Here is a 27,621-nt window from a genome sequence, read left to right on the forward strand (position 1 = left end):
GGTGACAAGGGAAGATTGCGTAAGACTATAGTAAAAAATGGTTTGTCCAGTGGCAATAAAGAAATCGAAAAAAGTCATCAGCGAAATTCTCAAGCTTTATGGAAATAATAGGCAGTCTATAAGTATCATTGGAAATACTGGATTGAATTCTCTTTTGGAAATATTGGCTGCTCTTCACCAACCCTACATCAATTCAGTAAACGACTCAGTGGCAGTGGCTATCAACGACTCATTTCAATTGGTCAAAAAGTACAAGTGTAGACTCATGAACATTGTATAAAGTTAAATTCATATTACATCTGCAGTGAGGGTTAATTGTTGTTTAAGCTTGAAATAAATGAATAAAAAAGTTTCCCTGACAAAGTTCTCTTGTCCTATTTTCAAACAAGTGTCCCAGGTTTTTATTGGTTGTCCAACCCAATTTCTTCAGCTGTAATTTGTTTTTATTACTTTTATTTGCCACAGATGAAATCATAATTTAGTCCACTCAAAAGGTCGTTGCACAAGAAAATTGAAGTTTTTTTTTTTTTCTTTTCTTTCCTCCTTTTCTTTTTTATTGAAATCATACAATGGAACGACCATCGAGAAACAAAGCGCTGACCATGTTGTTGGTCTCTACATTTCTTATATCTTTACTTGTTCTCCTGAGTAAGTTGACACCGACTCAATCCCTCCTGCCCGTGAGCAGTAAAGAGAACAACAGCAATGCAGTCCAAGATAAATCAACAGAGGAAGAAGAAGAGGAACAAGTGGAGATCAGCACAAAGCCAGTGAGTGATAAAGAATGGAAACCAAAGAGTTGGGGTCATCTTGATAGCGAATTAGAAAAAATGGTGAATGCGAACATAAGAGTATCAGGCAAGGATCGTATCTTGTTGACTGCTGTTGCAAACAGTGGCATGGCCGACTATACGTTGAACTGGATTGCTTCCTTGAAGAAGTGTGGATTGGATAAAAAGTTTTTAGTGTTTGCGATAGATCAGGAGATGGTAGATATCATGACCAAGACCGGATACGGTCGACGTGTGGCCCTGATACCTTCTGATTGGTTTCATAAGGAGCTATCGGGTGGTTTTGAAGAATGGCAATCGGATGGCTATACACCCATTACACACTCAAAGACACTTGTAGTAGAAAGATTACTCTATGCGGGTATCACAGTCTGGTTCTCTGATGTAGATATCGTTTTCACTTCTTCATCTATTTATGATTATCTTGTCATGAAACTGAATTCAAGAAAGGCAAGAACTGAAGTCTTGTTTAGTCAAGAAACTGAACAGAATTTGATTAATTCCGGATTCTATCTGATGCGACCTACACTTTTAAATAAGCGTATTTTAGATTCTTCTATTTATATTCAAGATCGAGAACCCAAAGTGACTCAGCAACAAGCCATGAATCGAGTATTAAACGATTTAAATCTAAATTATCGAACAAGTCAAATCGCTTTATTGGATTTAATTCTATTTCCTCAAGGTCGACTGTATTTCGATAGACAAATACCTACAAAATACAACATGACGCCCATGATCGTTCATGCCAATTACAGAAAAGGAGACAACAAAAAAAAGGACTTGCAAAAATTTGGTCTTTGGTACATTTAATCTAAAATTTATTCGTGTAACTAACGGGGGCTCAATAAAGTTTTTTTTTTGTATTTCATCTTCTCCTTGACCTCTCTTTCTTTTTCCTTTTTTTTTTTTTTAATTTTATTATGGGTGAAGTTGTATATAAATTTGAAGCATTTAGCTTCACAGGGATTTGTCAAACAGTTGCATTATCACTTTGTCCATTAGTTGGACAAGCAAATGGGGTTGAACCAGTTTGTTATTCTCGAAATACAGATCTTGGCGGAAACATTATATTCCAGCCAGGTAAAATAACATTTAATTGTATTTCTCCTTTATTCTTATTTATTATTATCAGCTACACTGGCTACTGATATTGTAGCTATCATTATGGCAGCCATCATGATTTATCACATTAGATCAAAATATACAGCAGTTGGTAAAGAACGAAAAAAAGGGCTTTTTTTTTATTTTAATCGTGTTGAATAAACTATTTTTAGGTCGAAAGGAAATTGTCATGTTCTTTTACTTGTATATGATTACTATCTTCCTTGAAATGTTACTTGTTACAGACATTATACCAACATCATCCCCAGTTTATCCAGTAAGTCGTATTCAAGCTCACAACATCCATAAACTAATCATGACATAGTGGTTTACTGCTGTACATATCGGATTCATGTGCGCTACATTTTGGTGTTTATTATTAAATGGATTTGTTGGATTTCAATTTGCAGAAGACGGTACACCTTTATCACTTTGGGTAATTGATACAAAAATACTTTTTCTCTCCTTATTTAATACTTGTTTAGTCTATCAGGATCAGTTCATTTGTTATCTTTCTATTGACTGGATTCATCGCCATCGCCACATTTAAAAACCTGTCACCTTTTTCATATCAATCGCCAGGCGCCTTATGGGCATTTTACTTTATTGTGAACGGAATTTGTTTTATTGTCTATGTCGTTTCACAAATCATTCTTGTTGTCAACACACTGGATGATCGTTGGGTGCTGGGTGACATCTTGTTTGGTACAGCCTTTTTTATTGTTGGACAGGTCATCTTGTATATATTCTCTGTTACTATTTGCGATTCAGCCAAACATTATGTGGACGGCACATTCTTTGGCTCCATCTGTACCTTGTTGGCTGTCATGATGGTCTACAAATATTGGGACTCAATCACCAAGGAAGACTTGGAATTCTCGGTTGGTTCGAAGCAAAATGTGTGGGAAATCAAGGAATCCATTGCTGATGATGATATCAATCAAAGCTACAGTGGTAAACAATACGGTACTCCTCCACAAACTCAACAACAGCCTTATGCTGGTCAACCTTATTATCAGCCACAACAACAACAATACCCTTATTAAGGTTTACTCATGTTTCAATCCAATTAAATAAATTCAAGTCTTTTTTTTTGCATTACCTATCTATAACCCAAAGACAAAGAAAAGCAAACCTTATCCCCTTTTCTGTATCTGATTTATAGGACAAGTAGTCGATTTGATATTTTACAAATGTACAAGGTGGTGAAAGTGGATAGCATGGTTTGATGAGCATGATCGATCATGATCTATCGATGTCTATTCATGTCATGAGCAAGTGTCATGGAGTGAATAAAGAAAATTGCTGTAAGGTATTGACTTGATCATGATTCATGTAGCTTTATCTTCCACTTGAGTCGTATGTTAGCTACTATAAATATAAAGTAACAAAGTAAATATTTATGTATACACTAATTGAAGAAGCATGATGAACAAGAAGAAAGAAAAGCTGTTGAAAACATGTTTGGTTGTATGAAAATATAAAAGTATGCAAGATTAAATTTATTTTATTAAGCAGCTTTCATCCATAAAGTCATATTAGGAGCAGGTCTTAGTGTAAGTTGCTGCTTCTTTATCACCTTAAATCCTGGCTTTTCAAAGTATTGAATATCCTTAATCAGTAAAGCCAACAGTAATTTCATTTCAATTAATGCAAATTTGTATCCAATACATTGTCGTCCACCTGCCAAGAAGGGTAAATATTGATAGGCGTTTCCAATCTTCTCTGTCTCCCAACGGTAAGGATTGAACTCTTCTGCATCTTCTCCCCAAATCTCTTTTGAATGATGATTGACAATCAGGGACAAAAAGAGGATGGTTCCTTTGGGAAGGGCGTAGGAACCCAGCACGACGGGTGCGCGAGTGATTCGACTTGTGACGGGCACAGGAGGAATCAAACGAAGGGTCTCTCGACAGACGTTGGTGAGCAAGGGAAGCGCGTTGATTTCTTCATAGGTGGGAATGTCATCCGATGTAAATAGGGTTTTTACTTCTTTTCTTAGACTGTCTTGAATCTTTTGATTTTGAGCTAGTAACCAAAGACACCAACTGAGACTGACACTTGTCGTCTCATGCCTGATCATAAAATGAGTACAAAAAAACAATTTATCCGTCTCCGTCTACTTTACCCTGCGGCCAAAAAGGTCAAGCATTGATTTCTTAATTCTTCCGCGGTCAATCCTTTGCCTGTTTCATCATCAATCAAATTCACCATCAGCGCCAGTAAGTCCTTTGGCTTTCCATCCTCCTTCTCCACTGCGGCGCGTTCAATGCCAGCCTGAACCAAAGCCTTACTCTCTTCTTCCAACCATCGCAAGTCTCGTCGGGTCTTTCTGTTCCGTTCGGTGGGTAAAAACCTCAGGGCGGGGAAGAGCAAGGTGAGGATACGCATGAGGGAGAGATCATTTGAAAAGATGTGAAGATAAGCTTGACTCAGCTTACTCTGCTTCTCTGTCCCGACATGTTCCAACGATTTCAGATCCTGGCCAAACCCTGCTAGCCCGATGACGTCCAGCGTAGCCAGGGAAAGACCGCTGGAGACCTCGATCTCTGTAAATTCCTTTCCACTCGACTTGATCGTCTCCAGCCAAAGATCGCGCAGTCGTAAACCGGGCTTGGCCATCAGGGGTACCATGGATCGTATGGATTGTACTGAAAAGGCAGGATTCAGTATCTTTCGTTGGAATCGGTGCACTTCGCCCTCAGCCACCAAGAGCCCATTCCCCAAGAAACGTTTAAGGAATTTAGCCGTGGCCGGTGTCTTTATGAAATCGTACTCTTGTGTTGTCAAGACTTGCTTGAGTAGCTTGTGATCCGTCACAATCACCCGGGGTTGATTCCATTCACCGTGGTAAAGAACCATACCGCCGTACTTTTCTGCCCATCGTTTGTGCGGAGCACCTGATTCGGATCGAACGATTTCACGGAAATTGCCAAAGGGTGGGATCCAGTCGGCTGGAGGACCCGGTATGTGTCTGAGTGGGTGCAGGTAGAGGTTATAGATAATGTATTTCGATAGACAGTAAATGGAGACTGCGCTTGATAAGCCGAGGACGACTGTCTTTTGTGATGGTGGAGACCTCGCGAGATATTTTTCCACGTATTCATTTACCTTGTCTTGAATAAGATTGAGTGAAGGAACCACTTTATCTACAATGGATTGAATTGATTGATTCATGTTGTATGAAAACCAAAAAAAAAAAAAAAAAAAAAAAAAATACAAGCTATAAAAAGGATTGAATTTAAATACAGACAAAAGAGCGCGGAAGAAAAGGACATCGATCGGTCTTTGATTTATTTCCATATAAAGAAATTTGCGTAATATCGTTTCACATAAACCATTTCAATTCAGGTAAAAACAATCTCTTGTCATTTTTTATTGCCTTGAACCTGTGAGGGGAAAAAGGAGGTGCCAAGTTTTTTTTTACCGTTGAAAGCAATTTAGCGTTTGATGGTTTTGAACAAGATCTTGAAATATCTTGAACGCATACCAGTCCCTCGAGTAGTCTGCTTGTGAATGATCATGAAATATTGCAGGAGTGAACATAAGCGAAAGATTTTTCATGGTCATTTTATTAATTTCGGAGCGTGCCTCCACCCTATTATGAGTCAGTTACTGTACTACTCTGTTACCCCATTTTTGAACTTACTTTGCCAAGTGAATAATTAATGTTTTCAAAGTATCTTTTTCTGCTTTTGATAGACTATCAATTGATTTTTCAAGTACCTTTTTACGATCTTCGTAATTCTCCAGTTCTATACAATAAACAAGTTCAGTCTTTTATTATTTCTTTACTCTTTTCCTTTTTACTTGAATAAGTAGCACGTTCGTTTGTCGATAAATCAAGTAATGGTTTCTGAAGCTCCCTTAGAAACAACTTTAATACAGACGCCACTGTAAACACATCATATTTGGAATCCACCAACTCTACAAGTTCTTCATCCTTTTCAAACTCGCTTTTCAATAGATCAATATTGGTCTGTCTACCCGAGACTCTGTAAATGCCTTCCTTTTCTAATCCACCCAATAATTCCACTTGTTGAATACATTTCGTCACTACCAATGGTACCGTCCTATTATGTTCACTGGCATAATCATTGAGATGACATCCAAACAAGAGATCCTTGCATCTTCCATAATAGTAATTTTCGTAGCAGATAGTTCGGGGTTTAATGAATCCCAATTTTTCATATTCCATTAAAAATCGTTCCAAATCCTTTTTAGCATCCATTTGATCCAATACCTCCAGTGTATCTTTAACCAACTAAAAAGGGAAAAAAGTAAGTCTTCTTGTTTGCTATCAATACTTTTTTACATTGGCTTCCGCAGCAAGTGCTTCTTGTTCTTGTTTTGATATAGTCAATACCACTGCTCTAACAGCATCTGATTTTCCAAGTAAAAGTGCTTCCACATGCTATAATATGTTTTTAAATAAAGTGTAATCAATAACTTTTTTTTTAATTTACTCGAATAGCATGTGCAGCTGTATCGATTTGGATTTTTCTTAATGATTCTAATGTTCTGATACCTTGTCTATACTCTTGATCTGTGTCATACACTTCCTTTTTCAATCTGGCCAATCTGGCTGTCAATTTCGATGGATCGCCAGCGGCAGCAGCGTTTGCTAACTGAGACCTCATTTGAGTGATTAAGCCAGACATGCCATTCTTTTTGCCGTGTGAAGAAATGGATTCCACTGTGCGTGCACTATCTGAAGACAGTCGACCGGTTGGCTGTTCGTCATTGTTGGATGGAGATAGAAAGGAAGGATCGGGTGAGGATGGTATAGAGAATTTTTCGTCGTGTGAAGAAATAAGTACTTGTTGCTGAAGACTGACATATTCTGCACATTTATTGAAATACGCTCTATGAAGCTTCTCTCTTGCGTATCAGTCACTGTCTCATTTGCGATTCAAGATGATTTACCTTGATAATATCCTTTGTTCTGTAATTTAAATAATTTGTATTCTTTTCATTCAAAACTGCTTTTACTGTCTTTCTTCTTTGCTCGTGATTTTCCTATTAGTGAAATTAGCATGAATCTTTCTGTCACTGTTACATACTTGCCTTGACTTTTACTAATAATTCAGTCTGATACTTTAAACAATTTAAAAATTCTTTACGTCCTTGTATTTTCTTTTCAATGGATGCTTCATAATGACAAGTTGTCTTTTCAAACAGTGTTGTATAATCGCCAAAATAATGATTATCTGTGGCAATAGAATGATGGGTTGTTGTAGGATGAATTGGGATCGTACTCAAAGATGAATTATTTGAATTTATAGTCAATGTGTTAGATGTATTGGTATTGTTGCTGCTATTGTTATTGTAGCTGGTGTTATTGTTTTTTGTTATCTTGGAAAGTGCAAGTACGTAAGCTTCTTCCGCTGATATCCTGTTTAGAATTATTATAAATAAAACCTTTTTATGTATATTTATCATCTACCTTGCTTTTAAAGTAGAAATAAATCTATCCAAGTCTAATATACTCCATTTTAAAACCTTATTGACAAATTCAAATTGTGCCTCGATACTGACAATCTACCCATTATTGTAATTATTTTGACAGGTTTATCATTTAATTTATTTATTTACTTCTTGTTCAGGACTTAAATTTTTACTTGATCTGTTATACATTAAAAATAAAAGAAAAAGAAGAAAAAAGAAGTAGAAAAATATTTTTGTTCCTTTTTTTTTCTCGGGAAATTGATAAATGAAACAATTTAGGCTTGTTTATTTTTAGGTTTCCTTTTTTTTTTTTCACTTCAGATCGACTTGACCGTAAATTTCAGCAATAATAGCTATAATTATATTCAATGGCGCTTTATTTGCCACTTTACTTCTCAATTCAATACATTTCCTTGATAAATCTCTTAGAATCGATATATTTTGTGATGTTAGCACTGGATCCAAATAAACCAACAAACCAAATAAATACAAGCACTAACAACTTTTAGCTTTTTTTTTGGCTTGTCAGCCCTCTTATTTTTACCTGTTGTTCAAATTCATCTAGATTAAGCCATTGTATGTGATATTTTAACAAGTTCAATATACTATGCTATCATATACAAGACTGATTAAACTTGGCTTGAACTTATTCATTGATTTACCTGTGACAAGCTCGAAGCCAAATTTGCATGATCTGCGCTTTTGGATTCTGGGTAAACTAATTGTTTTCCCTCTTCTATCGCTTTAATCTCTTTTTTATTTGCCATCTTTTTATTTGTCTGCATAAACTATTGACACCACACATTTTTAATTTTTTTTTTTTTTTTTTGTATGAGTTGCATTAGAATACCTTTTGATAGGATTTAAAAGGTTGAATCATGCCTTGCTTCCAAACTTCACACGCTTGATCTTTTTCATCTGTTGTTGAACTGGTATTAAAAAACTGAAAATGGGAAGGTAGCTGCACTTTTTTGATTTCTTTTGGAGGCGGTGCAACTGCTGTTTTAGCACACTTGTTCGCTTGTTCTCTATTTTTTTTTTTTTTTTCAATGAGCAATAAAAAAGATCTACAGGTTCATTATTATTTACCTTACAAGAAGAAGATAGTCTTCTCCTGAAATAGGTATACCATCTACAAGATCAGGTCTTGATTTACTAATTGGAATAGCTGATCTATCTGATGAATCTTCAACTACTTGTGAAAATATACGTTTTCTTGACATTTTCTATTTTTTCTTATAAAAAAAAAAAGGCAGGAAAAAAAGGAGGAGTTCAAAGTCTTTCTTTTTTTTTAATATTGACATGTTGATTACTTGTCAAAGATCCTTTTTACAATTCACTCGTTTTATTCATTCACAAAAATGGCTACCTTGGGAAGACGATCTTTTAAAGAAATATGTTCAGCATAACGGCAAGAAATGGTCCGAAATCGTTCAGCACTGTTTACCTCACCGTTCTCAAAAGCAGTGTCAGATACGTTGGACAGAGAATCTCAATCCCAACATCAAGACAGGTCCATTTAGTGAATCAGAAAGACAAACTCTCCAAAAGGCCGTTGCCAAAGTGGGTGCAGGCCGTTGGGCAGAGATCAGCCAAGCCTATTTGCCTCACAGAACACCTCGAAGGATAGCGAACGAGTGGACCGGACGAAGCCGACAGCGGGTCGCTTGGACAGAGGAAGAAGACGGCTTGCTGCTGGAGGGCGTCGAACGGTTTGGACTCAAGGCATGGACAAAGATTGCCGAAACGTATTTACCTCACCGCACTCGTAGCCAGGTCAGAGCACGCTACAGACAAAATCTTGCGCCGGACGTGATCAAGGGCGCTTGGTCAGAGCAGGAACTGGATTTATTACTTCGACGTACCATCATGTACGGTCAAGAGGATTGGAACAAGGTTGCTGAAGGAATCCAAGGTCGATTGCCAGAGCAGTGTCAGATCAAATGGACCACGGAGATGGACCCAGGACTGAACAAGGCCGTCTGGTCCAAGGAAGAGACAAGGCTCTTTTGGCAACATCTCATTCATGCCAAAGGTCAATTGGTCAAGGCGGCACAAGAGATGCCCGGTCGAAGTAATCTTTCTTGCCTTCAGAAATTCAACGCGACCTTGCGGGACAAGGAATTCGTTGCGTTTTACACAGATGAGCTAAAGCGCACAGACACAGAGAACGTGTATCAGTGGAGACAAAGGATCGCTTTGCTCGTCTGTCACTGGCTAGATCGACAACCTGCCATCAAACTGGATTCCAAGCAAGGTCTGCAAGTCTATAGACAAGGTCCCTGGGATAAAACAGAGACAGAGCAATTAAAAGCGTGGGTTGACCAAGAAGGCCAAGATTGGCAAGCCATCTCAAAACAAATGAACCGGAGTCCGAGTCAATGCAGAGTTCAATTTGAACAGCATTTTTCAAAGCAGGACATCAAACGGGGTTTCTGGACAGCCAAAGAAGATGCGGCTCTGTTGGCTGCCATCGAGACCTATGGCACCTCGGACTGGAGCCAGGTTGCTGCCCATGTGCCGTTCAGAACAAAGATTCAGTGCGCCTCTCGCTACAGACGCGTCCTTCGATACCCACAAAACATCACTGGTAAACCCTTGACATCAGCAGAGAAATTACTTGTTTGGGAAGGCTATCAGATGTTTGGCCCCAATTGGCAAGCGATCCAGATGACTTATTTACCTGCTCAGACAAAACCCGACCATATCATGCGCTGGTGGAATCATCGAAAGCCGAAATCCAAAGAGGATCTCTTTGGGAGACAGAGCTGGTCAGAAGAAGAAGACAAGGCCCTCTTATTTTCCATCCAACAATCCACATCGTCGGAAGGGATCGATTGGCGATCGGTGTCAAACATGATACAAGATAGATCAGCCAAACAATGTCAAAAGCGATGGGAGGTTAGCTTGGATCCTTCTGTGAAAAGAGGGCGTTGGGATTCTGAGGAAGTATTGAGAATGATTGAGCTGGTTCAAAAAAAAAAGATACAGGCACAGCAGGGGAGTATTTGGCCTGAGGTAGCCAAAGCGTTGGGTACAAACAGATCAGAGCATGCCTGCCGTTATAAATATTACTCAATGCAGCGTAAAGGTTCTCGGTTTGTAACATGATTTTATTTAAAATTCTACACAAGATTCTTTGGAACCATAAGCTGTAGGTGTAATCTCTACTATACACGAACGAGCAATCTTAATACTTGGTATTTCCTAATTGTAATAAAGCGTCAGCTTGATCTATTTTTTCTAAACACACTCCATTTACCTTGGCAGGTCTATCAAACAAATACGCGTACAAGCAACGTAAAACTGATTCATGAGCAATAATCAACACGTCGTGTTTTTCTCTTTCAAGTTCCATAATTACGGATTCTAATCTTACTGCTAAATCATGATAAGACTATGATAACAGTGAGTTTTCCTTCTTATTTCATCTCTTTCTATTTACTTCTGCACGTGGATATCGGTGACGGTATGGATTATCAGAAGCCTTTTCAAAGTCTTCAGGAAACTTTGCTTGTAACTCACTTTCTGATAAACCATCCGATTCACCAGGATTCAATTGATTCAATACGGATTGCTGTCTAACCGCAATATGTTCATTTACAAATGGAATGGCTGTTTCTAAATCCTTTTTTTGTGTTGATGTCCAAACCTATAAAGTACATGAGTATATCATATTATAATATATAATATAAAAGTACACTCAAAAGACGTTGTTCGCCTGATCCTATATTTGCATTCTTCTTTTCATGATAAGCCAACATAAAATCTTTCAATTTTTCTGCATAATGCTTTCCTTCTTCAGAGAGGTTTGCATCTGCCTTGTACGAATTATCATTTAATGAGGGTGCTGACTATAGATTATATGTAAGGATCTATTTTCTGCGTATGGTACAAACTTACTCTAGCAAAATAAATGTGACGTGGTTGAATATGAAGATTCATAAGATAGTAGACAATACGAGACTGTAAAAAAGACAAAGATCATTAGTTGAGCTCAGCAACATTACTTTTTTTTTTTTTTACCTGAAGGTAGCCTACGACATTGTTTACAATAAATTGCTCACCCGCATTCATATTTTTGACAAAAGGAAGGGATGTATCCGTGATTGTTTCATAGTATTCTTCATGTTGTTTAATTCGACGCTACATATACATACACAATCCAATGAATAAAAAAAAAGGGGGATGAAAAGATAATAAATATACCTTGTAATCATTCACTGCTTCTTCAGGGACCCAGTCAACATACTAAAATGTATATTAATAACAATGCTTGTAAACAAATATATCACTATTTACATCAGGTGAAGATATCTTCACACTTCGAATATTGGCAAGGATAATGTCAGGATCATTACATATAAATTCCAAGAACAATGGCTAACAAGAATAACAGTCAATAACATGAGCAACACATATTCGTATGCTTACATGTATATCATAAGCTAATAATTTATCGTGAATCTGCTTTCTTCTTGACTCAGTGACATTATTGCCATCAAAAATAGCTACTTGTCCTCCGCCTGTCTGAAGCCAATCGATGAGATCATCAAGGCACTTGTCAGCAACCTGTAAACGAGTTTTGGTAGCTTCTTCGTTATCTATTTGCAATTATGAGTGGTTTGTTTATCGTTATGAAATCAACTTACGAGGATCAAACCATTCCTCAGAAAGTGAACCTAATCTTTCTCTTCTGTAGTTTCCTACACTAAACACTTTGGTAGAAACACCTAACCAGCGCATGTAACGGCATAAGGATCGTGAAGCATGCGTTTTACCACGTGCAGGTAAGCTAAAATACAGATTGTAAATACAAATCTTTCTTTTATATCGACTAAACCGTACCCAACTGTGATGACAGCAACTGCACCTGCGTGAAATAAACGACCACTGGTAGTTTCGTATAATTGAGCAGCCATGGGTTAAATTGTTAAAAAGAAACAGAGAAATGAGTAATTATTCTGGGCTTTAAAGAAAAAATACAATGTTTTCGGATGCTTTGAACGAATAAATTTATTTTTAGATGATTTTTTTTTGTCTTTATAGACTTTGCAAACTTTTTTTGAGACCTATCTTTAACACATCCTGGATATTATTTGCTATTATCCTGAAAACAAACCTTTTCTTAGTAAGAACGTCGAAATGAACATTGACGAAACTAGAATCGAGCATGAAAATTTAACAAAGTTGATTCATTTTGAAACAATGAGTAAAGTACATCCAGAACCAATGGAAAAACTAATAAAAGAAATCATCGTCGAGTTACATAATACTAAAATGGGTCCTAACAAAAAGTATAAAAAATATGCAGCCGACCAGATTGAGTGCTTTATCCGTGCTCTGCAGGAAGAAGGAATGACTGTTCCTAAAGCTACCAAATTATGTGATACTCTTTGCAGTACAAGATATAAAACATTGGATGACTTCAGTAATGGGAGTAGCTCTCCAGTTCTTGGGTCATATTCCAAAAAAAATAAAAAATAAAAAAAGGTACACCTGGCCCCAAAAAACCTTTTCAGACACAGACTGAGTTAATTGTGAAGTTGCTTGATGAAAATCCGTCGATAGTTCTTGAAAAGGTAAAAAGAAAATTGATGTCGCATTTCTCTGGTTTGGAGACTGCAATCTCAAGTTTGTACGTTCAAATAAGAGAAAAATGTGCTATAACATTAAAGTAGGCAAGTAAATCCACTATAGAAAGAGATGCATCAAGAACGTTAGAATTTCGATGCCATATTGTGAGACAATGAAACGGAGTAGGTAGTGTTTCTAACACTTGCACCCATTTCCCTTCTTTCTCTATCATTTCTACTCTTGGTCCTATGTGTAATTGGACATCATGCGCCTAATTGAGGTTTAAATTAGGTATAAAATCCTTGTTTAAACATAATTTTTCAATGATCCAACATCCTTATAATGGTTTTTAGCTTCCACACATTCCTTGATTTGATCTGGGCGAAAACAATGAACGTAAAACATCATGCGCCCATTTGGAATTTAATTTTATTTTCAAGTAGATGTTTAAGCTTAATACAATTCTTTTTTTTTTCTTTCCAAATATGCAACCTTAACAATCACCAAGCGATTTGAGAAGCATTTAATTTTTTTTACCATTATTATCTTCGTTGAAGGCCATTATTGATGTTCCTTATTTAATTCTTGATATTGAATGAACTATACGCGTACAAGAAGATATCTTTACAAAAAAAAAGTTCTTTGTTTAATTTAACATCTCTACACCTAGTAGTTATATTCTTTTCATAAGGATTCGTTCTTATCTTTTCCAAGATGCATTAACTATAGCTACACCTAATCCATTACTATCTATTGTTCATGTTTAGTCTATAGAATGAATCTAATAATGATTGTCTTGTTCATAAAGAAGAAGAATATATTTCATTTAACAGAAATTCAAATCTTTACCTTTTACTCAATGTCTGTTATCATCAGACATTGTTCTATAACATACTGCACCTGAAAGAAAAGTAAGACAGGACATTTGAGACTAGAGTTGAACAAAGATATATAAAAAGTCAAAGTCAAGTAAAAGAAAATGTGGCATACATTGGCCGAAGCCTTTAAATTTTTTTTATATTTTTTTTAATTTTTTTTAGTTTTTTTATTTCTTCGTCTATGCACTCCATTGCTCGCTTTGCGTGGACTACCCACTCCGGCAAAGGCGCAACCGACGAAGATGAGGGAAAGAAGAAGGATTTTATTGCCCTTTGGGCATATATGACGACCTCGCCGTCAATATCGTTTGACGGCAGCAAATTGAAGGCCACGCTGCCCAGTGTGGTTGTTCTGCCAGCGTGGCCGTTATAGAAGGCTGATGCGCTTTGAACTGTCTTGAAGTGAAGGTGCGCAACGCTAGGAAGAACAAATGATAAAGTTAGTAATTTTTAAAAAAAAAAAAAAAAAAAAAAATAGAAGGATGCATACTTTGAATAGTGTGCTTTGCACACCTCCAGCAGATCTTTCAACTATAGAGGCATCAGCCATTGTTGAGTTTGGGAGGCCGTCATACCGCAAAGGGCATTGCTTCTAATGGATACTTGGTGTTTTGGTTTGTAGCAGGCATTACACACCATAAAAGAAAAAAAAAGATGAAAAAATTGCAGTTTTTCCAAATACGATAGGTATTTAAGCTATCTTTAGCATCCATTTTCCTATTTACAACTCCTTAACAATATATAAAGTCAGAGAATATACAAGTACGAGAAGTTTACATACCAACTGTATTCATCTTTTTGAATTTCTGTATTCGCCTCTGCCCTTTCCTTTTGACAACAAATTAAGCAGTAAAACAAACAGATTTAATATTGCGAGCATTGACTACAGTCATCACAAGCAACTTTCCTATCATAAAAAGATAGTTAGTCTTTACCTTCGCTGCGAATCTTTATGTTTGTTTGGCAACAAAGCATAATCGATAAACACGCTAATTTGTATCTTTATGAAGCTTACAGTGAGTTAGAAAAAGTTGTTGCTTGTAGTCATCTTCTAGTACAAAAAATAATAGTTGATTACAACCAGATTGAGATATCCGCTACCCATAAAGCCTTTGGTGGATCAATTAGCATATTCTTGTGCTATCATATATGAAAAGAGTATAAAAAGTACACAAGACCAGGTATCAAAGTTGCTAGTTTCATAATGAAGAGTGTGAAAGCACGTGCTGAGGCCAGAGCTATTTTAAATGCTATGATTTATGTTGTCAGGCTTGATTCTTTTAAGAAGAAAGTTTTCTTCTTTTTATGTTATTACCATAAAAAGGGCAATCATAGGTTCATTCTTGAAGAAAAGACGCCAATTTATTGTTAACAACTGTGTTGAATCAAATCATAATTAGTAAAGTTATATTATTTTGGTTAGAAATACCTATGCAGGTAGTATGAATCATGTTCATAACTTGTACCATTGATTATTGAGAAGATGTTATATGTGTTTAATCTGTATAAAAAGAATGTTTGTTTCAAAAAAAGAAAAGAAAAGAAAAGAAAAGAAAAAAAAGAGAAGACAGCATCAACGCTGATAAAACAGTTTATGTGGTCACTAAAAACATAGACTATGAGCGCTGTTTGATTTTTTTTATGCCAACCAAGTATTCCTTTGAAGTGATTTTTTGAATGTGAATCTTTTCTGACCTTACTCTCAATTATACCGTTACTTGTCGTATTAACTATTTTTTTGGTTATTGATGCCCTGATCAAATTGGATTATGTAAACAAATTTTTTATTTCAAGCATAAAAAAGATTCTTTACATTTTTAGAAAAGCTAACTTTTCTAAAAGTCTCAATGAAGAATAAGCATCAGTTGATTTTACTGATAACAACAGTTTGAGACTACAAGCAGCCAAAAATATCATTGTTTCTTGATTACCAAACAAGTTTTCTTTCTTTTGAAAAGTACAAGAGCAATCCTGAAATGCTGAATGACATAAAACTTTAATAAAATATACATATTAACACCACTTCACCCAACTCGGCACCTGGTAGATGAACTTAAGTACATATTTTTCAAAGATTCATAATTAAGTCTTCTGTGGCTGCTCAAAAGTGAGGGATATTTAAATACATCCATCAATACACAGGGTTATTTGGCAAATTCTGGAGGTAATATGGTTTACAGATGGATGCAGATAAACAATTTGACACTTTTTAATCAAAGATTAACACAAAGACAGTATATACTCATAGCTCATCGGGGCCATAGCATCATTGATTTTTCTATGAATAATACTGAATGTCTGTATCTGAAGATAGTTGGCTGAAAAACATGAGTAGTCGAGTGAATGCATATAGTTCCTGAAGTGCAAGACATAAAATATTCAGGTCTAGTGAAATAGTAAATAGAAATATGCCTTACGTTTTGACTAAGCTTCAACTATATCCTCATTATATTAGTTATGGTTTCAAAACCGATACTTCTTTAGGAGCTCCTCTTGTTCTGTATGCCTCCGTTTTCTCAGCATTTGTTATAGTTCCTGTAAATCCCGGTTTTAATATCGAACCGACCTTATCATCTATGAACACATACTTGCTCTTGAAATACAAGCCAGCTTTCGTCCACATCTTACTTAGTTATACCACTCTTCGATCTTCCCATGAGCATTCTTTTCAACAGATCGTAAACGAGCGTGTTTGAAGGCAACTCTACATTTTTCTTTACAAACTTGTAAAAACTATTTTTTGCTATCTCTTGTTTTCCGATTTCGGTAGTTAGTGCTTCAAGAATATCACTCAGAACAACAGAATCTTTGTTTTCATCTGCCCACTGGATCAAAAAAAAAACCTTTATGATCGTCAATTAGAACAAAGAATTTAACCACTGGTTTTCTTCTGCCAGTTGATCTTTTAATGTAGCCTAGTGTATCCTTTTCGTCTTTGCCACTCAACCTTGTATCGTGCGAACGTTAATATTCAGATTGAGAGCTGCAGTAACGTCTGGTATGTCTATGTTTGTGACAGAATCAAGGTTTATTTAAACCTAATGTTTTAAAATGAATCCCTCATGTACTTCAAATTATCTGATTCAATCTTTAGTTTGGTGGAAGTTGATTGTTATTATTCGATTATTGATATAATTGTCCTTTTTTTTTTCCACGACCAAAGTTAAAGCTCTCAAAAAACGTTTAGATTGGGAGCGAGATGAGTGTAACAAAACAATTATAAAATAAAACTATGAACAGATGCCATGAAAATGGCATTCATCAAAGCGAATAGATCTGATTTTAAACCAATTTTTTATAATAAAATAGTGATTGTTAATCTTTTCTTTTTTGTTTATTATTTTAATTTGAAAGATATAATAAATTAAAACAATAGAAATATACACAAGGTAACAATTACAAGATTTAAATACCACCAAAAGGTCCCTTCGATGCACTATTAATGTCATGGAGAACTTTCTTTTTAAGATCAACTTGTTCGTATTTAGCACCATTATTAATCAACAAATTGGGTGTATCATAAGGAATATCAAGAAGCACATTTTTTGTAGCTGTCTTCAAGATCATATCCTTGATTTTTTTGGCAGTAGCAGGTCCTTCTGTTAAACTCAAAAAATAAGCAGCGAGACCAGCAACATGAGGGGCAGCCATGGAAGTACCAGAGATGATGTTGGTTGCATATCGACTTCCTATCCAGGTAGATAAGATATTAAGGCCAGGAGCAAATACATCTACACATTTGCCATAGTTTGAAAAAGAAGCTCTTTTATCTTCCTTGGTACTTGCTCCAACTGTGATAGCCAATTCAGCTGCTGCAGGGGAAGAATTACAAGCATCCTCATTATCATTACCAGCAGCAACACTAAACACAATACCCGCTCTAACCGCACCATTCACAAAACGATCCAAGGAAAGAGATCGACCACCACCCAAGCTCATGTTGGCCACAGCGCCCTTGTATTTCTTTCTGTTCTTTTGTGCTAATGCCTTTGCCTTGATATGTTCAGCCGTTACCCAATCCACGCCTTTGATCACGTCACTCATTGTACCCGAGCCATCGGACCCCAGGACCTTAACAGCGACTGGCTTAGCCTTTTTGGCAATACCATATGTTTTGCCTGCAATCGTGCCTGCACAGTGAGATCCATGACCGTTACCGTCCTCGTCAAAGTCATTTTTAGGAACAGTGTGACCCCAGATCGCACGGCCCTCAAAATCAACATGGTCTATGTTGATACCAGTGTCGATCACATATACTCTGACGCCTTGTCCACCCAGAGGATTATGAATATATTTGTCAAAAGTTTTTGGAGTGAGATGCTTTTTGTGCGAAACACGGGCGAGACCCCAAGGTGCATTCCGCTGTAGCTCACTAGCATAAACCAAGAAATCCTTTTCGACATATTCAACCTAGTTTAGAGTTAGTAAAAATAATGGATAATTGTTAAAATTACATCTTTTGATTGACGAATTGCATTCAAAACCGTTTCATTAAAATGGCATGAGTATCCTTTGATAAGAGGTGTGTCATAAACATGATCAATTCCATGAGAAGCAATCTGAGGACTTAGCAAATCAGACATATTTTGCTGTCTAGTAAGTGTACTGACCCACTGAGTATGTTGTTTGATATCTTGGTTAGTTAAATTATCTTTAAGAATAACAATAAAAGAATCTTGAATCAATTCAACTTTAGGTGGAATATAAAGAGGTGCAATATTTTCTTCGGGATTCAAAAGAGATCTTGCACTTATTACAAAAGCAGTTAATAAGGTATAGGCAATAAGAGTCGATCTCATTGTTTTGTAAAGAAAACAATTATGTTTTTCTCTTTTTATATCAAAGTTATCTGCATGAATCAATTGTTAAACCTATCCAATCATTTATAAGGTTATATCATTTTAGTCCCTTCCTCATTGAGTTATTTAATATAAACATGTCTTATTTATTGTACTAAATAAACCTGACAAATGTTTACTTGGAAATAAAGATCAAATAAAGGAACGTATTTATGCTAAAGAAATCAAAATGAAATATTCAGGTTTATTAAATCACTAAAGATACAAGTGTCCAACTTGCTTATTTAAGCAATCGTTCTAAAATATTTAAAATCATAGAATTAACTTTTGAAAGTAAAGGGGGAAAAAAATTACACGTTAAATAAATATTAATGCGACTATTTTTTTAGTCTTTCCATGTGCGATTATTTTGTATGGTTTTAATCTTGTCAACAAAAGTTTTGACTGCCACTACTATGATCATACTACGTCAGCAAAAAAAAATCAAGCAGGTCCGTTCCTGAGGGGAAAAAAAAAAAAAAAGCAAATTTTAAAGGATGAATGATAAAAATAAAATAGAGATTACATTCAATTCGTATTAAATTGAATAAATATCGAGATTATAAAGACTATTGTCGTAATATTTACTATTTATCATTCCTTTGTAACAAACAAACTGCAATCTCTTTCCCCCTTTTTTTTGTGTGCCCCCAAGAGTGGCAAAATGCTTCTTTCTTGTGCTTCAGAAAAGAGGATCGACTTTTTCTGACACGTTTTCCTTCAACTCCGGTCTGACAAAAATTCTCTTTCTTTTTTTTACCACGAGTTTTCATTTCTTTTTTTTTTTTTTTTTTTTTACTTCCTTTTATATATTTTTATGTTGTATAAAAAGAAAAACAACATTTCTGCATTCCGTCGACATGTCAAAGGTCCTCATATTGGAATTATCGAAACAACAATGTTGTACCATTCTGATAATAAAGATCTTAAAGATCGTCTAGTTTCGGTAATAAAATTCTTCTTTTATTTTATATATAAATAACTCACAGCATATGGAAATCATAGGTTTTTACATTATTTATTGAAGAACCATCAAGGCATTTAGTACTTGTTCGTTATTATGAAGATTTCCAAGAATTTCATAATAGAGTAAGTAAAACGATTCCATTTAATGTACTTTATCATTCATCACTTCCCCTTTTATTAAATAGATTAAACGATATTCACGCAAATGCAAAATTCAGTTACCAAGGTTACATAAAGAGGATCATTTTGTGTATCAAAGAAATCGAAGCATTAGCAGCACAAGTAATAGTAGCAGTAACAGCAATACCAGCAATAGTAATAATCATGGTTTAAGAAAAATTTTGCAGACTTTATCAACGAGTAAAAAGAGTAATTCGGATGATCTTGAATTGTATCTTTATCGGTGCTTGAACGATTCAAATATTAAATCATGTTCTCTCTTGAAAGAATTTCTTCAACCTCAAAGAGAAGAGGATCACATCATACCTAAACAAGAAGTGCAATCTTATGTGCAACAGCACCGATGTCTTGATGAAGGTGAATTGCGTAATGATGACGTGGATGAACAGCAAGAAGAAGAAGAAGAAGTAGAAGCAGAAGACGAAGAACAAGAAAGTGAGGAAGATGAGGAAGATGATGAGGAAGATGAGGATGAAGAGTTTGTAACTACCCCTCAACAAATTGCGCAAAATGATAGACCAAGATATATTTCCTCGATTAAAACTCCTTCTATTAAACATCCTTCTATCATCTCACCTTCCGATTTGCAATCACCAAGAGAAGAAAGTATTGCTTCTTCTATTTCTTCACATAGACCAGTCACTGTTCAAGATTTTCAACTTATCAAAGTCATTGGAAGAGGATGCATGGGAAAAGTAAAAATAACAAAAAGAAAAAGAGGGGGAGATACTTACATTGTTTATTTAAGGTACTCTTGGTCAGGCACCGTAGGACATCCCGTTTATTAGCATTAAAAGCGATCAGCAAAAGAACAGTAATTGAACAAAGTCAGATAGTTCATATTAAGGCGGAACAGCAAATCTTATCCGACATTGCATCCATACAGCATCCTTTTTTAATAAGATTACATTATTCATTTCAAGATGCAAATCAACTCTTTCTTGTATTAGATTACCATGTTGGTGGTGATTTAGCAACACAACTTCGTATCAACTATACCCTGCCCCCTGAAAGATGTCGATTTTATGCTGCAGAGATCATTTTAGGTATTCAGGAGCTTCATCGATTAGGTATTCTTTATAGGTAAAAAGGAAAAAAGAAAGATTCCACTGTTGATGATGTATGTCTTACCGTGATTTTAGAGATCTCAAACCAGAAAACATACTGCTCACTGCTGATGGCCATCTCGTTTTGACCGACTTTGGACTTTCCAAGCAATTCTATGATGGCCTCAGTCTTGAAGAACAACGGACGGAAACATTTTGTGGAACAGCAGAATATTTGGCACCCGAGATTCTCAATCAACAATCTTATTCTTACGAGGTCGATTATTGGAGTTTGGGTATGATCTTGTATGAAATGTTGAACGGTGTGACCCCATTTTGGGACGAAAATCGTGATGAAATGTATCGCAAGATTCGACAAGATCCACTTCAGTTTCCTGCTCACTTTGATATCGAAACTGCTACCTTTATCGCTCGTCTACTCAAACGTGATCCCGCACGTCGTTTGGGCTCTGGTCTTGATGGTGCCTTGCGAGTCCGTTCTGATCCTTACTTTTCATATATCGATTGGGACCTTATTTATGCTAAACGCATCAAACCCCCTTATGTACCCAACCTTTATTCAGAAACTGATTTTAGTCACTTTGACAGTGAATTCCTGCAGCTCACCCCTCGTTTATCCCCTGTTTCGAGTGACTACATGCTCAGTCAAAGCATGGACCGTGCCTTTGAAGGTTACTCGTATACGAATCGTGAAGAAAGATGGTTGGATTCTCCTGTGTCTGAGTTGTATAGTCTATCTGAACCACCACCACCTATTACCTTGAGAGATAGGTCACTTTTAGAAAGTGGAGCAACTCCTCCCTACTTTGTATATAATGGTAGTGATGAAGTCATGACTTATGATGAGTATGCAGGAAGTAGCAGCGAAGATATTATTCATTCCTCGGACTTGGTTCCTCGATTCCCTCTACGTAACTATGATGATGATGAAGATGATGACGATGAAGATATCATACCTCCTAGACCAGTGACACGGTTAATGATGTCCCCTCAAGATGATTATTGTCGTCCTGGATCACCTAATTCCTCAATTACAGATTGATTTCAATTTATGTTTGGGCAGGTCTCACACACACATACACATTTTATATGCTAGAGTAATGACACCAAAAAAAAAGACTATATAGAAACAAGATCAACTACACTTAAAGTATCCTATAATAATAAGATTCCCTTTCCTTTTAATATACCGCCTTTTGACTAAATACCAAGACAATAATAAACCCCCCATTAATTTATGCTTTATATACAGTAATTTGATTATTATAATACTCTGTGTTTCTATATATAAGGGCAGAGTAATCTTTTTGAGTTTTCAAGCATTTTACCATCATATCAATTTTCAATATTATATGATAAACAAACCAGTTAAACAATTTTAATATAAAGACTAGATCAGTATAGCACAGTTTGGCACACCTTAAAAATCTGATACCAGAAACTTAAAGTTGATAGAGGGAAACACGAAATTAGAGAAAAGCCCCAATTATATTTAATTAAAATTAGTAACCAAATCTTAGCCTTTTTCAAAAAGAACACATGTTACTTTTGTAAAGTTTATTAACCTAAATAATAGAATAACCTATAGTTTCTCAGATTTATATTTCAAGTGTGAAATATTTGAATAGGGTAAAATTAGCTTCGTTCGCTTGATACAATGACTTTAAAGCTTGTGAATCAGATTAAAATGACTCGAAGAAAATGAATAAAAAGATGATAAAAAAAAACTTATATTTTGAGCTAAATTAAATCATTAACTTGAACTCATATTTTACCAGTGCTGCTATCATTCTTACTTTTGTTATCAGATTCTCCAAAATATTAAACAATGATGGAAGTGATTTAGTTTATCAAATGCTGTAAAACTGCAGGGCTTGCGAACCAAAAAAAAAGTTACTGTAACATTGTAATTTTTTCTTTTTCTTTTTTTTGTTATAGGGCCTTAAGAGTTTAAAAGTAAATTTGGCTTGCTTGTAGTAAGTGACCACCGGATCTTGTATTATAGAACAAACAGTAAAAAATAGTAAAGAGTTTGCTTGATTAAGAGAAAGAGTATTTGCCTTCAAAGGGCTTGGCTTCTTCCATTTGTAAGGGATCAGAAAGGTTTTGTATGTAGATTTTTGAAAATATTCTTTTTATTGGAAGTTAAATTGAAGTAAAATAAAAAAATAAAAGAATAGCGGAAATGTTTATAAGATTATTATTATTATTATTTGTGTTTATCTTCAGAGACTGAGATCCATCCTCCTCAAAATTTATACTAACTGTATTATAATGTAAAGTTCCGTATTATGATACGATTATATGCCTTGAGATGTAAGTTTTTGATATGATTTGAATAAGATTAGAGAATATTTGATAATATAGAATATTTGCTTGTCGCTAGGGATCATTAGATCTTATTAAGTAGATCAGACTTATTTTAAAAGATAGAGTAATTTAATTTGATTAAAAAATGAAATGCAATGACGATTATCAACTCCAAGAGACTTGACTTGGTTGAGTTATAAGGTAAAAATCAAAGAATTTTAATAAAAAAAGGTACTTAAGGTTTGTTTCAATACAAGATATTTCAAAAGTAAAGTTGAGTAAGCTTGCCATCAGTGAAAAAAGGAAGAGATAAAGGAAGGTCCTTTTATAAGAAAAGAATTTAAAGTTACTGAAAAAAGTGAAATTGGTTACTTGAGAAGCTTTAATAAAAAAAAACTCGGGGCTGCTATCATTTATATTCTTACAATACCAAAATAAATAATGTTACTTTATAGGTTGTCTTGCAAGTTTGAGTGTTAAATTGGGTAAAGTTTACTTGTAAAGCTTGATTTTAATGTTGAGATTGCCTTGTAAGTTGCTGTTTTATATAGAATTTAAGCAGATGCTTGATAAGTAATGACCACCAGATCTTATGTGTAAGATCAATACGATGTTTCTTGATAAAGGTTAAAGTAGAGTAAAAAGTTTAGGTAAACAGGGACTTTCTTGTTAAAGTTTGTTAATTATTGAGTAGAAATATATGATTTATTTAAACTAACTGACAATTTCTTCACAAAAGATGGGATATATATATATATGAATTTTTTTTTTTTTTCTTTTTAGCTTTTCTTATTTTTTTTTTTTTTTTGACCTTTTTTATTTTTGCGGCTATTGTTATTTCTTTGACGATGGTTGTTAAAATAACTTAAGTTATTTTAACAATCCATGTCGGAGTTGTTTCGTACTTCGTCCAAAAAGAGACCACTGTTACATTACAGTGCTTCCAAAAAATGAATTTCGCATCTTAAATGCCGTTTTCTGTAAAAAACAAAGCCTATGATTATGCTTCAAAGCTCATATTTAATCCAGACAAACGTTACACAAACGGAAGATGATTTCGCAAAAAGGAATTCCGGCCTACCAGATTCGAACTAGTGACCTAAAGATGACAGCTGAACTACAGTCTTCCGCTCTACCAACTGAGCTAAGGCCGGATTACGATTCGTGTTTTTATAATTTTAATAAGTCCAAAACATATGGATAAACATTCAGCCGATTTTTTTGTTAGATCCAGTGGTGTTATGCATACCTTTCGAATCGTTAGGATTTGCTTATGTTTATACTGTATTTTGAAAGATGGATGGCATTAGAAAACCAATATATCTATCACTTGTGTTGTGGTTCTTATAAAATTGTAGATGATTGGTAGCTGTTGCGCAGAAGATTAGAAATGTTGTAGAACAGTAACTGATTGTAGTTGACATTGATAAATACAAGTCTTAATACAAGATTATAATTAAAATAAAATAAAATACAAGTTTATTTAAATAAGATCATACAATCAATTCCAATTAAACATGTTCTTTTAGAATATGTATTGTATTCATGAGAGTTCTTTGATAATAAGTAACAACTAAAATAACCAAATCCAATCCAATGTCAGGAATATTGCTAATCTTTCACATAATTGAAATAATGCATAAAATAACGTTATTTCAAATCAGTGAGGAATTTCCAGAATAAAAGATAATCTATGACAGACATACAAAAGAACAAATGAAAAGTTTTCATAATCATAATTAGAGATAACACTTGCTAAAGTACCTGAAGATTAGAAGAACGATAACAATAGAAGATATCAAGCCACTCACTCAATAAGATATAAATACCTGCCTTCAATTAGAATAATTTTTACTTTAACTTAAACTGAAATAAAGATCAGTCTCAAAAAGTACCCAAACTGTTTCTTGATCTTTGTTTTTACCTTTTCCTTTATTATTTAAACCATTATATAATAAGAAAGGCATTTTCTCCGGACATTTTTTGGCTGTCCGACTAATTTAATATAATACAAAAAATAGCTTTAAATGGATACTTGACAGCTTAAAAAGTTCTTGGTATATGGTTTTCAATTACTGATACTGATGAATATAGAGCAGGAGCATTTGTTTATAACCTAAATGTTCAGGACGACTATAATGAAGACTACAATAACAAATTGTTTGTGTTTTCACGAATGTTTTGCCAAATATGAAATAGAAGACAAAAACTACAAAAAGACGATAGTTGTGAAACTAAAGATTATATATGACTTTATTAATAAAAATATTGAGGGTATTTATACTTTTTGAATGTCTGGGTCTTTACCGCTATTTCAATTGATCGGTTAAAAGAATGATATGGAATATAAGGAAGGATAGTGGATAATCAATAGCCGCTGTCTACTTGACGAATCAAGGGACAATGAAGTAATTAAACTATTGATCTAACGATAATTATAGAATAGGATTGAACTGCCGTTGTTGTAATCAGGTTCCGATATAGTCTTTTAGAACGCTGGTAGGACAACAGGGCAAGATTGGCTATTGCAGAATTCTCACGTTTATTAATAGAGATCTGGTTAGACTATAATTCTGTAGTATCCAAGTTTATCCATGAATGTTCACTTTATTAGTTGTGTGGATACAACAACGAAAACAATAATAATAAAAATTAAGAATTCAGTAGGACCCAAAATATATATGATTATTTCATTTAATAATATGTACTATGCAGTTGGGTAAATACCCTATGTATTATGAATAGCTTAATACGAGCATTTGCTACACGTTTAATAATACATTTCCATATGTTGTATAATGGTTTAAATAATAAAGGAAAAGGTAAAAACAAAGATCAAGAAACAGTTTGGGTACTTTTTGAGACTGATCTTTATTTCAGTTTAAGTTAAAGTAAAAATTATTCTAATTGTTTTGTTCACAAAAATAAGAATGGAGATTTCAATAGGACCCAAAATTATATATGATTTTATTTAATAATATATGTCCAGAGTTTATATACTTTTCACAGTGTAGATATTAATATATGTACTATGCGGATGGCGAAATGCCCACAGCCTTATGCAGATGGCTAAATGTTATATTCTATTATGCAGATCTTTATATAATTTAATATAAGCACTTGCTCCTCATTCACCAGTCTATTTTGGTAGATATACATACATATTAATAAAACTACATTTCCATATACTCACACTATCAATCGTTAATAATGCTTGATTGCTATACAATGATTATCTTTGGAGCACAACACTAATTGAAGGCAGGTATTTATATCTTATTGAGTGAGTGGCTTGATATCTTCTATTGTTATCGTTCTTCTAATCTTCAGGTACTTTAGCAAGTGTTATCTCTAATTATGATTATGAAAACTTTTCATTTGTTCTTTTGTATGTCTGTCATAGATTATCTTTTATTCTGGAAATTCCTCACTGATTTGAAATAACGTTATTTTATGCATTATTTCAATTATGTGAAAGATTAGCAATATTCCTGACATTGGATTGGATTTGGTTATTTTAGTTGTTACTTATTATCAAAGAACTCTCATGAATACAATACATATTCTAAAAGAACATGTTTAATTGGAATTGATTGTATGATCTTATTTAAATAAACTTGTATTTTATTTTATTTTAATTATAATCTTGTATTAAGACTTGTATTTATCAATGTCAACTACAATCAGTTTACTGTTCTACAACACCATATACACACACTATTAATCTTTAATAATGCTTGATTGCTATACAATGATTATCTTTGGAGCACAACACAAAGAATTTAGTAAGATCAAGATTTATCATGCTTTGGTTTGTGACGAGTATCCAAAGTTTGTATGCTGTTCACAATGTAAACATCAATATGTGTATATGAGTTTGCCTATATGCTACATATATCATGTAGTTAGCTAAACTATATATATTACTATGGAAGTCAATTCATAACTTAACATAAATATTTACTCTTTAACCACTCGTCTGGCTTGCGTAAGTTAAAGATACTAAACAATTTTGCATTTTCATATACCAACTTATACAAACAGTTGCATGACATTTAAACATCATTCATAACATATCACTTATTCAATACAGTGAATACTTACATAAAAAGAGCTTATATTCTCTTATGATTGAAATAGTGTTTCATTTGCTACAAAGTTTACTTTTGCAATTAAATATATAAAAGAAAAAAAAGAGTAATTCACATTATTTCTTTTTTCAAACTAACTCAAATATTTATCTTCTTTCATATGAATGGTTGTGGTATGAGTTTCTTGTTGTTGAAAAAGTAGTTAGTTTTTGACATGGTGGGGCCAAGAACACAATGTATTTTGTGTTTCTGTTGTCAATCCGGGTACTTGAAACCCTATTGGCTTTTTATATATTCTTAAAAATATCTCGCAAGCTAACAAAAGCGATTTTAATACGGTCTTTTTTTTTTCCTCTTCCCCTATTAACTGT

At 34.5% G+C, this 27,621-nt stretch overlaps 9 protein-coding genes and 1 non-coding gene across 10 annotated transcripts; 4 read left to right on the plus strand and 6 right to left on the minus strand.

Annotated features, from left to right (window-relative positions):
* Positions 1 to 569: 569 nt before the first annotated feature.
* Positions 570 to 2,941, plus strand: RO3G_10121 (uncharacterized protein; the record flags this gene model as incomplete). The annotated part of the gene is made up of 6 exons (XM_067664706.1): positions 570 to 1,594; positions 1,750 to 1,874; positions 1,927 to 2,007; positions 2,069 to 2,172; positions 2,221 to 2,331; positions 2,381 to 2,941. 6 exons carry the CDS (start codon positions 570 to 572, stop codon positions 2,939 to 2,941), a joined length of 2,007 nt encoding a protein of 668 aa, XP_067520807.1.
* Positions 2,942 to 3,405: 464 nt separating this feature from the next.
* On the minus strand, positions 3,406 to 5,072 carry RO3G_10122 (uncharacterized protein; the record flags this gene model as incomplete). Its single annotated transcript, XM_067664707.1, has 2 exons — positions 3,406 to 3,970; positions 4,024 to 5,072. 2 exons carry the CDS (start codon positions 5,070 to 5,072, stop codon positions 3,406 to 3,408), a joined length of 1,614 nt encoding a protein of 537 aa, XP_067520808.1.
* A 246-nt stretch (positions 5,073 to 5,318) lies between these two features.
* Positions 5,319 to 8,223, minus strand: RO3G_10123 (uncharacterized protein; the record flags this gene model as incomplete). The annotated part of the gene is made up of 13 exons (XM_067664708.1): positions 5,319 to 5,493; positions 5,545 to 5,650; positions 5,706 to 6,159; positions 6,211 to 6,309; positions 6,362 to 6,738; positions 6,822 to 6,840; positions 6,888 to 6,914; positions 6,975 to 7,290; positions 7,342 to 7,436; positions 7,491 to 7,521; positions 7,888 to 7,904; positions 8,006 to 8,131; positions 8,194 to 8,223. 13 exons carry the CDS (start codon positions 8,221 to 8,223, stop codon positions 5,319 to 5,321), a joined length of 1,872 nt encoding a protein of 623 aa, XP_067520809.1.
* A 422-nt stretch (positions 8,224 to 8,645) lies between these two features.
* RO3G_10124 (uncharacterized protein) lies at positions 8,646 to 10,454 on the plus strand (the record flags this gene model as incomplete). The annotated part of the gene is made up of 1 exon (XM_067664709.1): positions 8,646 to 10,454. The coding sequence occupies one exon, from the start codon at positions 8,646 to 8,648 to the stop codon at positions 10,452 to 10,454; it is 1,809 nt and encodes a 602-aa protein (XP_067520810.1).
* Positions 10,455 to 10,770: 316 nt separating this feature from the next.
* On the minus strand, positions 10,771 to 12,265 carry RO3G_10125 (uncharacterized protein; the record flags this gene model as incomplete). Its single annotated transcript, XM_067664710.1, has 9 exons — positions 10,771 to 10,995; positions 11,045 to 11,197; positions 11,247 to 11,309; positions 11,370 to 11,489; positions 11,553 to 11,594; positions 11,646 to 11,726; positions 11,778 to 11,947; positions 11,996 to 12,138; positions 12,192 to 12,265. 9 exons carry the CDS (start codon positions 12,263 to 12,265, stop codon positions 10,771 to 10,773), a joined length of 1,071 nt encoding a protein of 356 aa, XP_067520811.1.
* Positions 12,266 to 14,061: 1,796 nt separating this feature from the next.
* Positions 14,062 to 14,348, minus strand: RO3G_10126 (uncharacterized protein; the record flags this gene model as incomplete). Its single annotated transcript, XM_067664711.1, has 2 exons — positions 14,062 to 14,216; positions 14,312 to 14,348. 2 exons carry the CDS (start codon positions 14,346 to 14,348, stop codon positions 14,062 to 14,064), a joined length of 192 nt encoding a protein of 63 aa, XP_067520812.1.
* A 1,858-nt stretch (positions 14,349 to 16,206) lies between these two features.
* Positions 16,207 to 16,494, plus strand: RO3G_10127 (uncharacterized protein; the record flags this gene model as incomplete). Its single annotated transcript, XM_067664712.1, has 1 exon — positions 16,207 to 16,494. One exon carries the CDS (start codon positions 16,207 to 16,209, stop codon positions 16,492 to 16,494), a length of 288 nt encoding a protein of 95 aa, XP_067520813.1.
* A 709-nt stretch (positions 16,495 to 17,203) lies between these two features.
* Positions 17,204 to 18,597, minus strand: RO3G_10128 (uncharacterized protein; the record flags this gene model as incomplete). Its single annotated transcript, XM_067664713.1, has 2 exons — positions 17,204 to 18,208; positions 18,253 to 18,597. 2 exons carry the CDS (start codon positions 18,595 to 18,597, stop codon positions 17,204 to 17,206), a joined length of 1,350 nt encoding a protein of 449 aa, XP_067520814.1.
* Positions 18,598 to 19,534: 937 nt separating this feature from the next.
* On the plus strand, positions 19,535 to 21,891 carry RO3G_10129 (uncharacterized protein; the record flags this gene model as incomplete). Its single annotated transcript, XM_067664714.1, has 6 exons — positions 19,535 to 19,582; positions 19,642 to 19,725; positions 19,788 to 20,477; positions 20,531 to 20,549; positions 20,733 to 20,865; positions 20,925 to 21,891. The coding sequence occupies 6 exons, from the start codon at positions 19,535 to 19,537 to the stop codon at positions 21,889 to 21,891; spliced, it is 1,941 nt and encodes a 646-aa protein (XP_067520815.1).
* Positions 21,892 to 24,230: 2,339 nt separating this feature from the next.
* On the minus strand, positions 24,231 to 24,313 carry RO3G_19112. The gene has a single exon. It is a non-coding gene; the product is annotated as a tRNA-Tyr (tRNA).
* Positions 24,314 to 27,621: the final 3,308 nt, after the last annotated feature.

The sequence above is a fragment of the Rhizopus delemar genome, genomic scaffold (assembly GCF_000149305.1).
Source record: "Rhizopus delemar RA 99-880 supercont3.7 genomic scaffold, whole genome shotgun sequence".
Taxonomy (NCBI): Eukaryota; Fungi; Mucoromycota; class Mucoromycetes; order Mucorales; family Rhizopodaceae; genus Rhizopus; species Rhizopus delemar.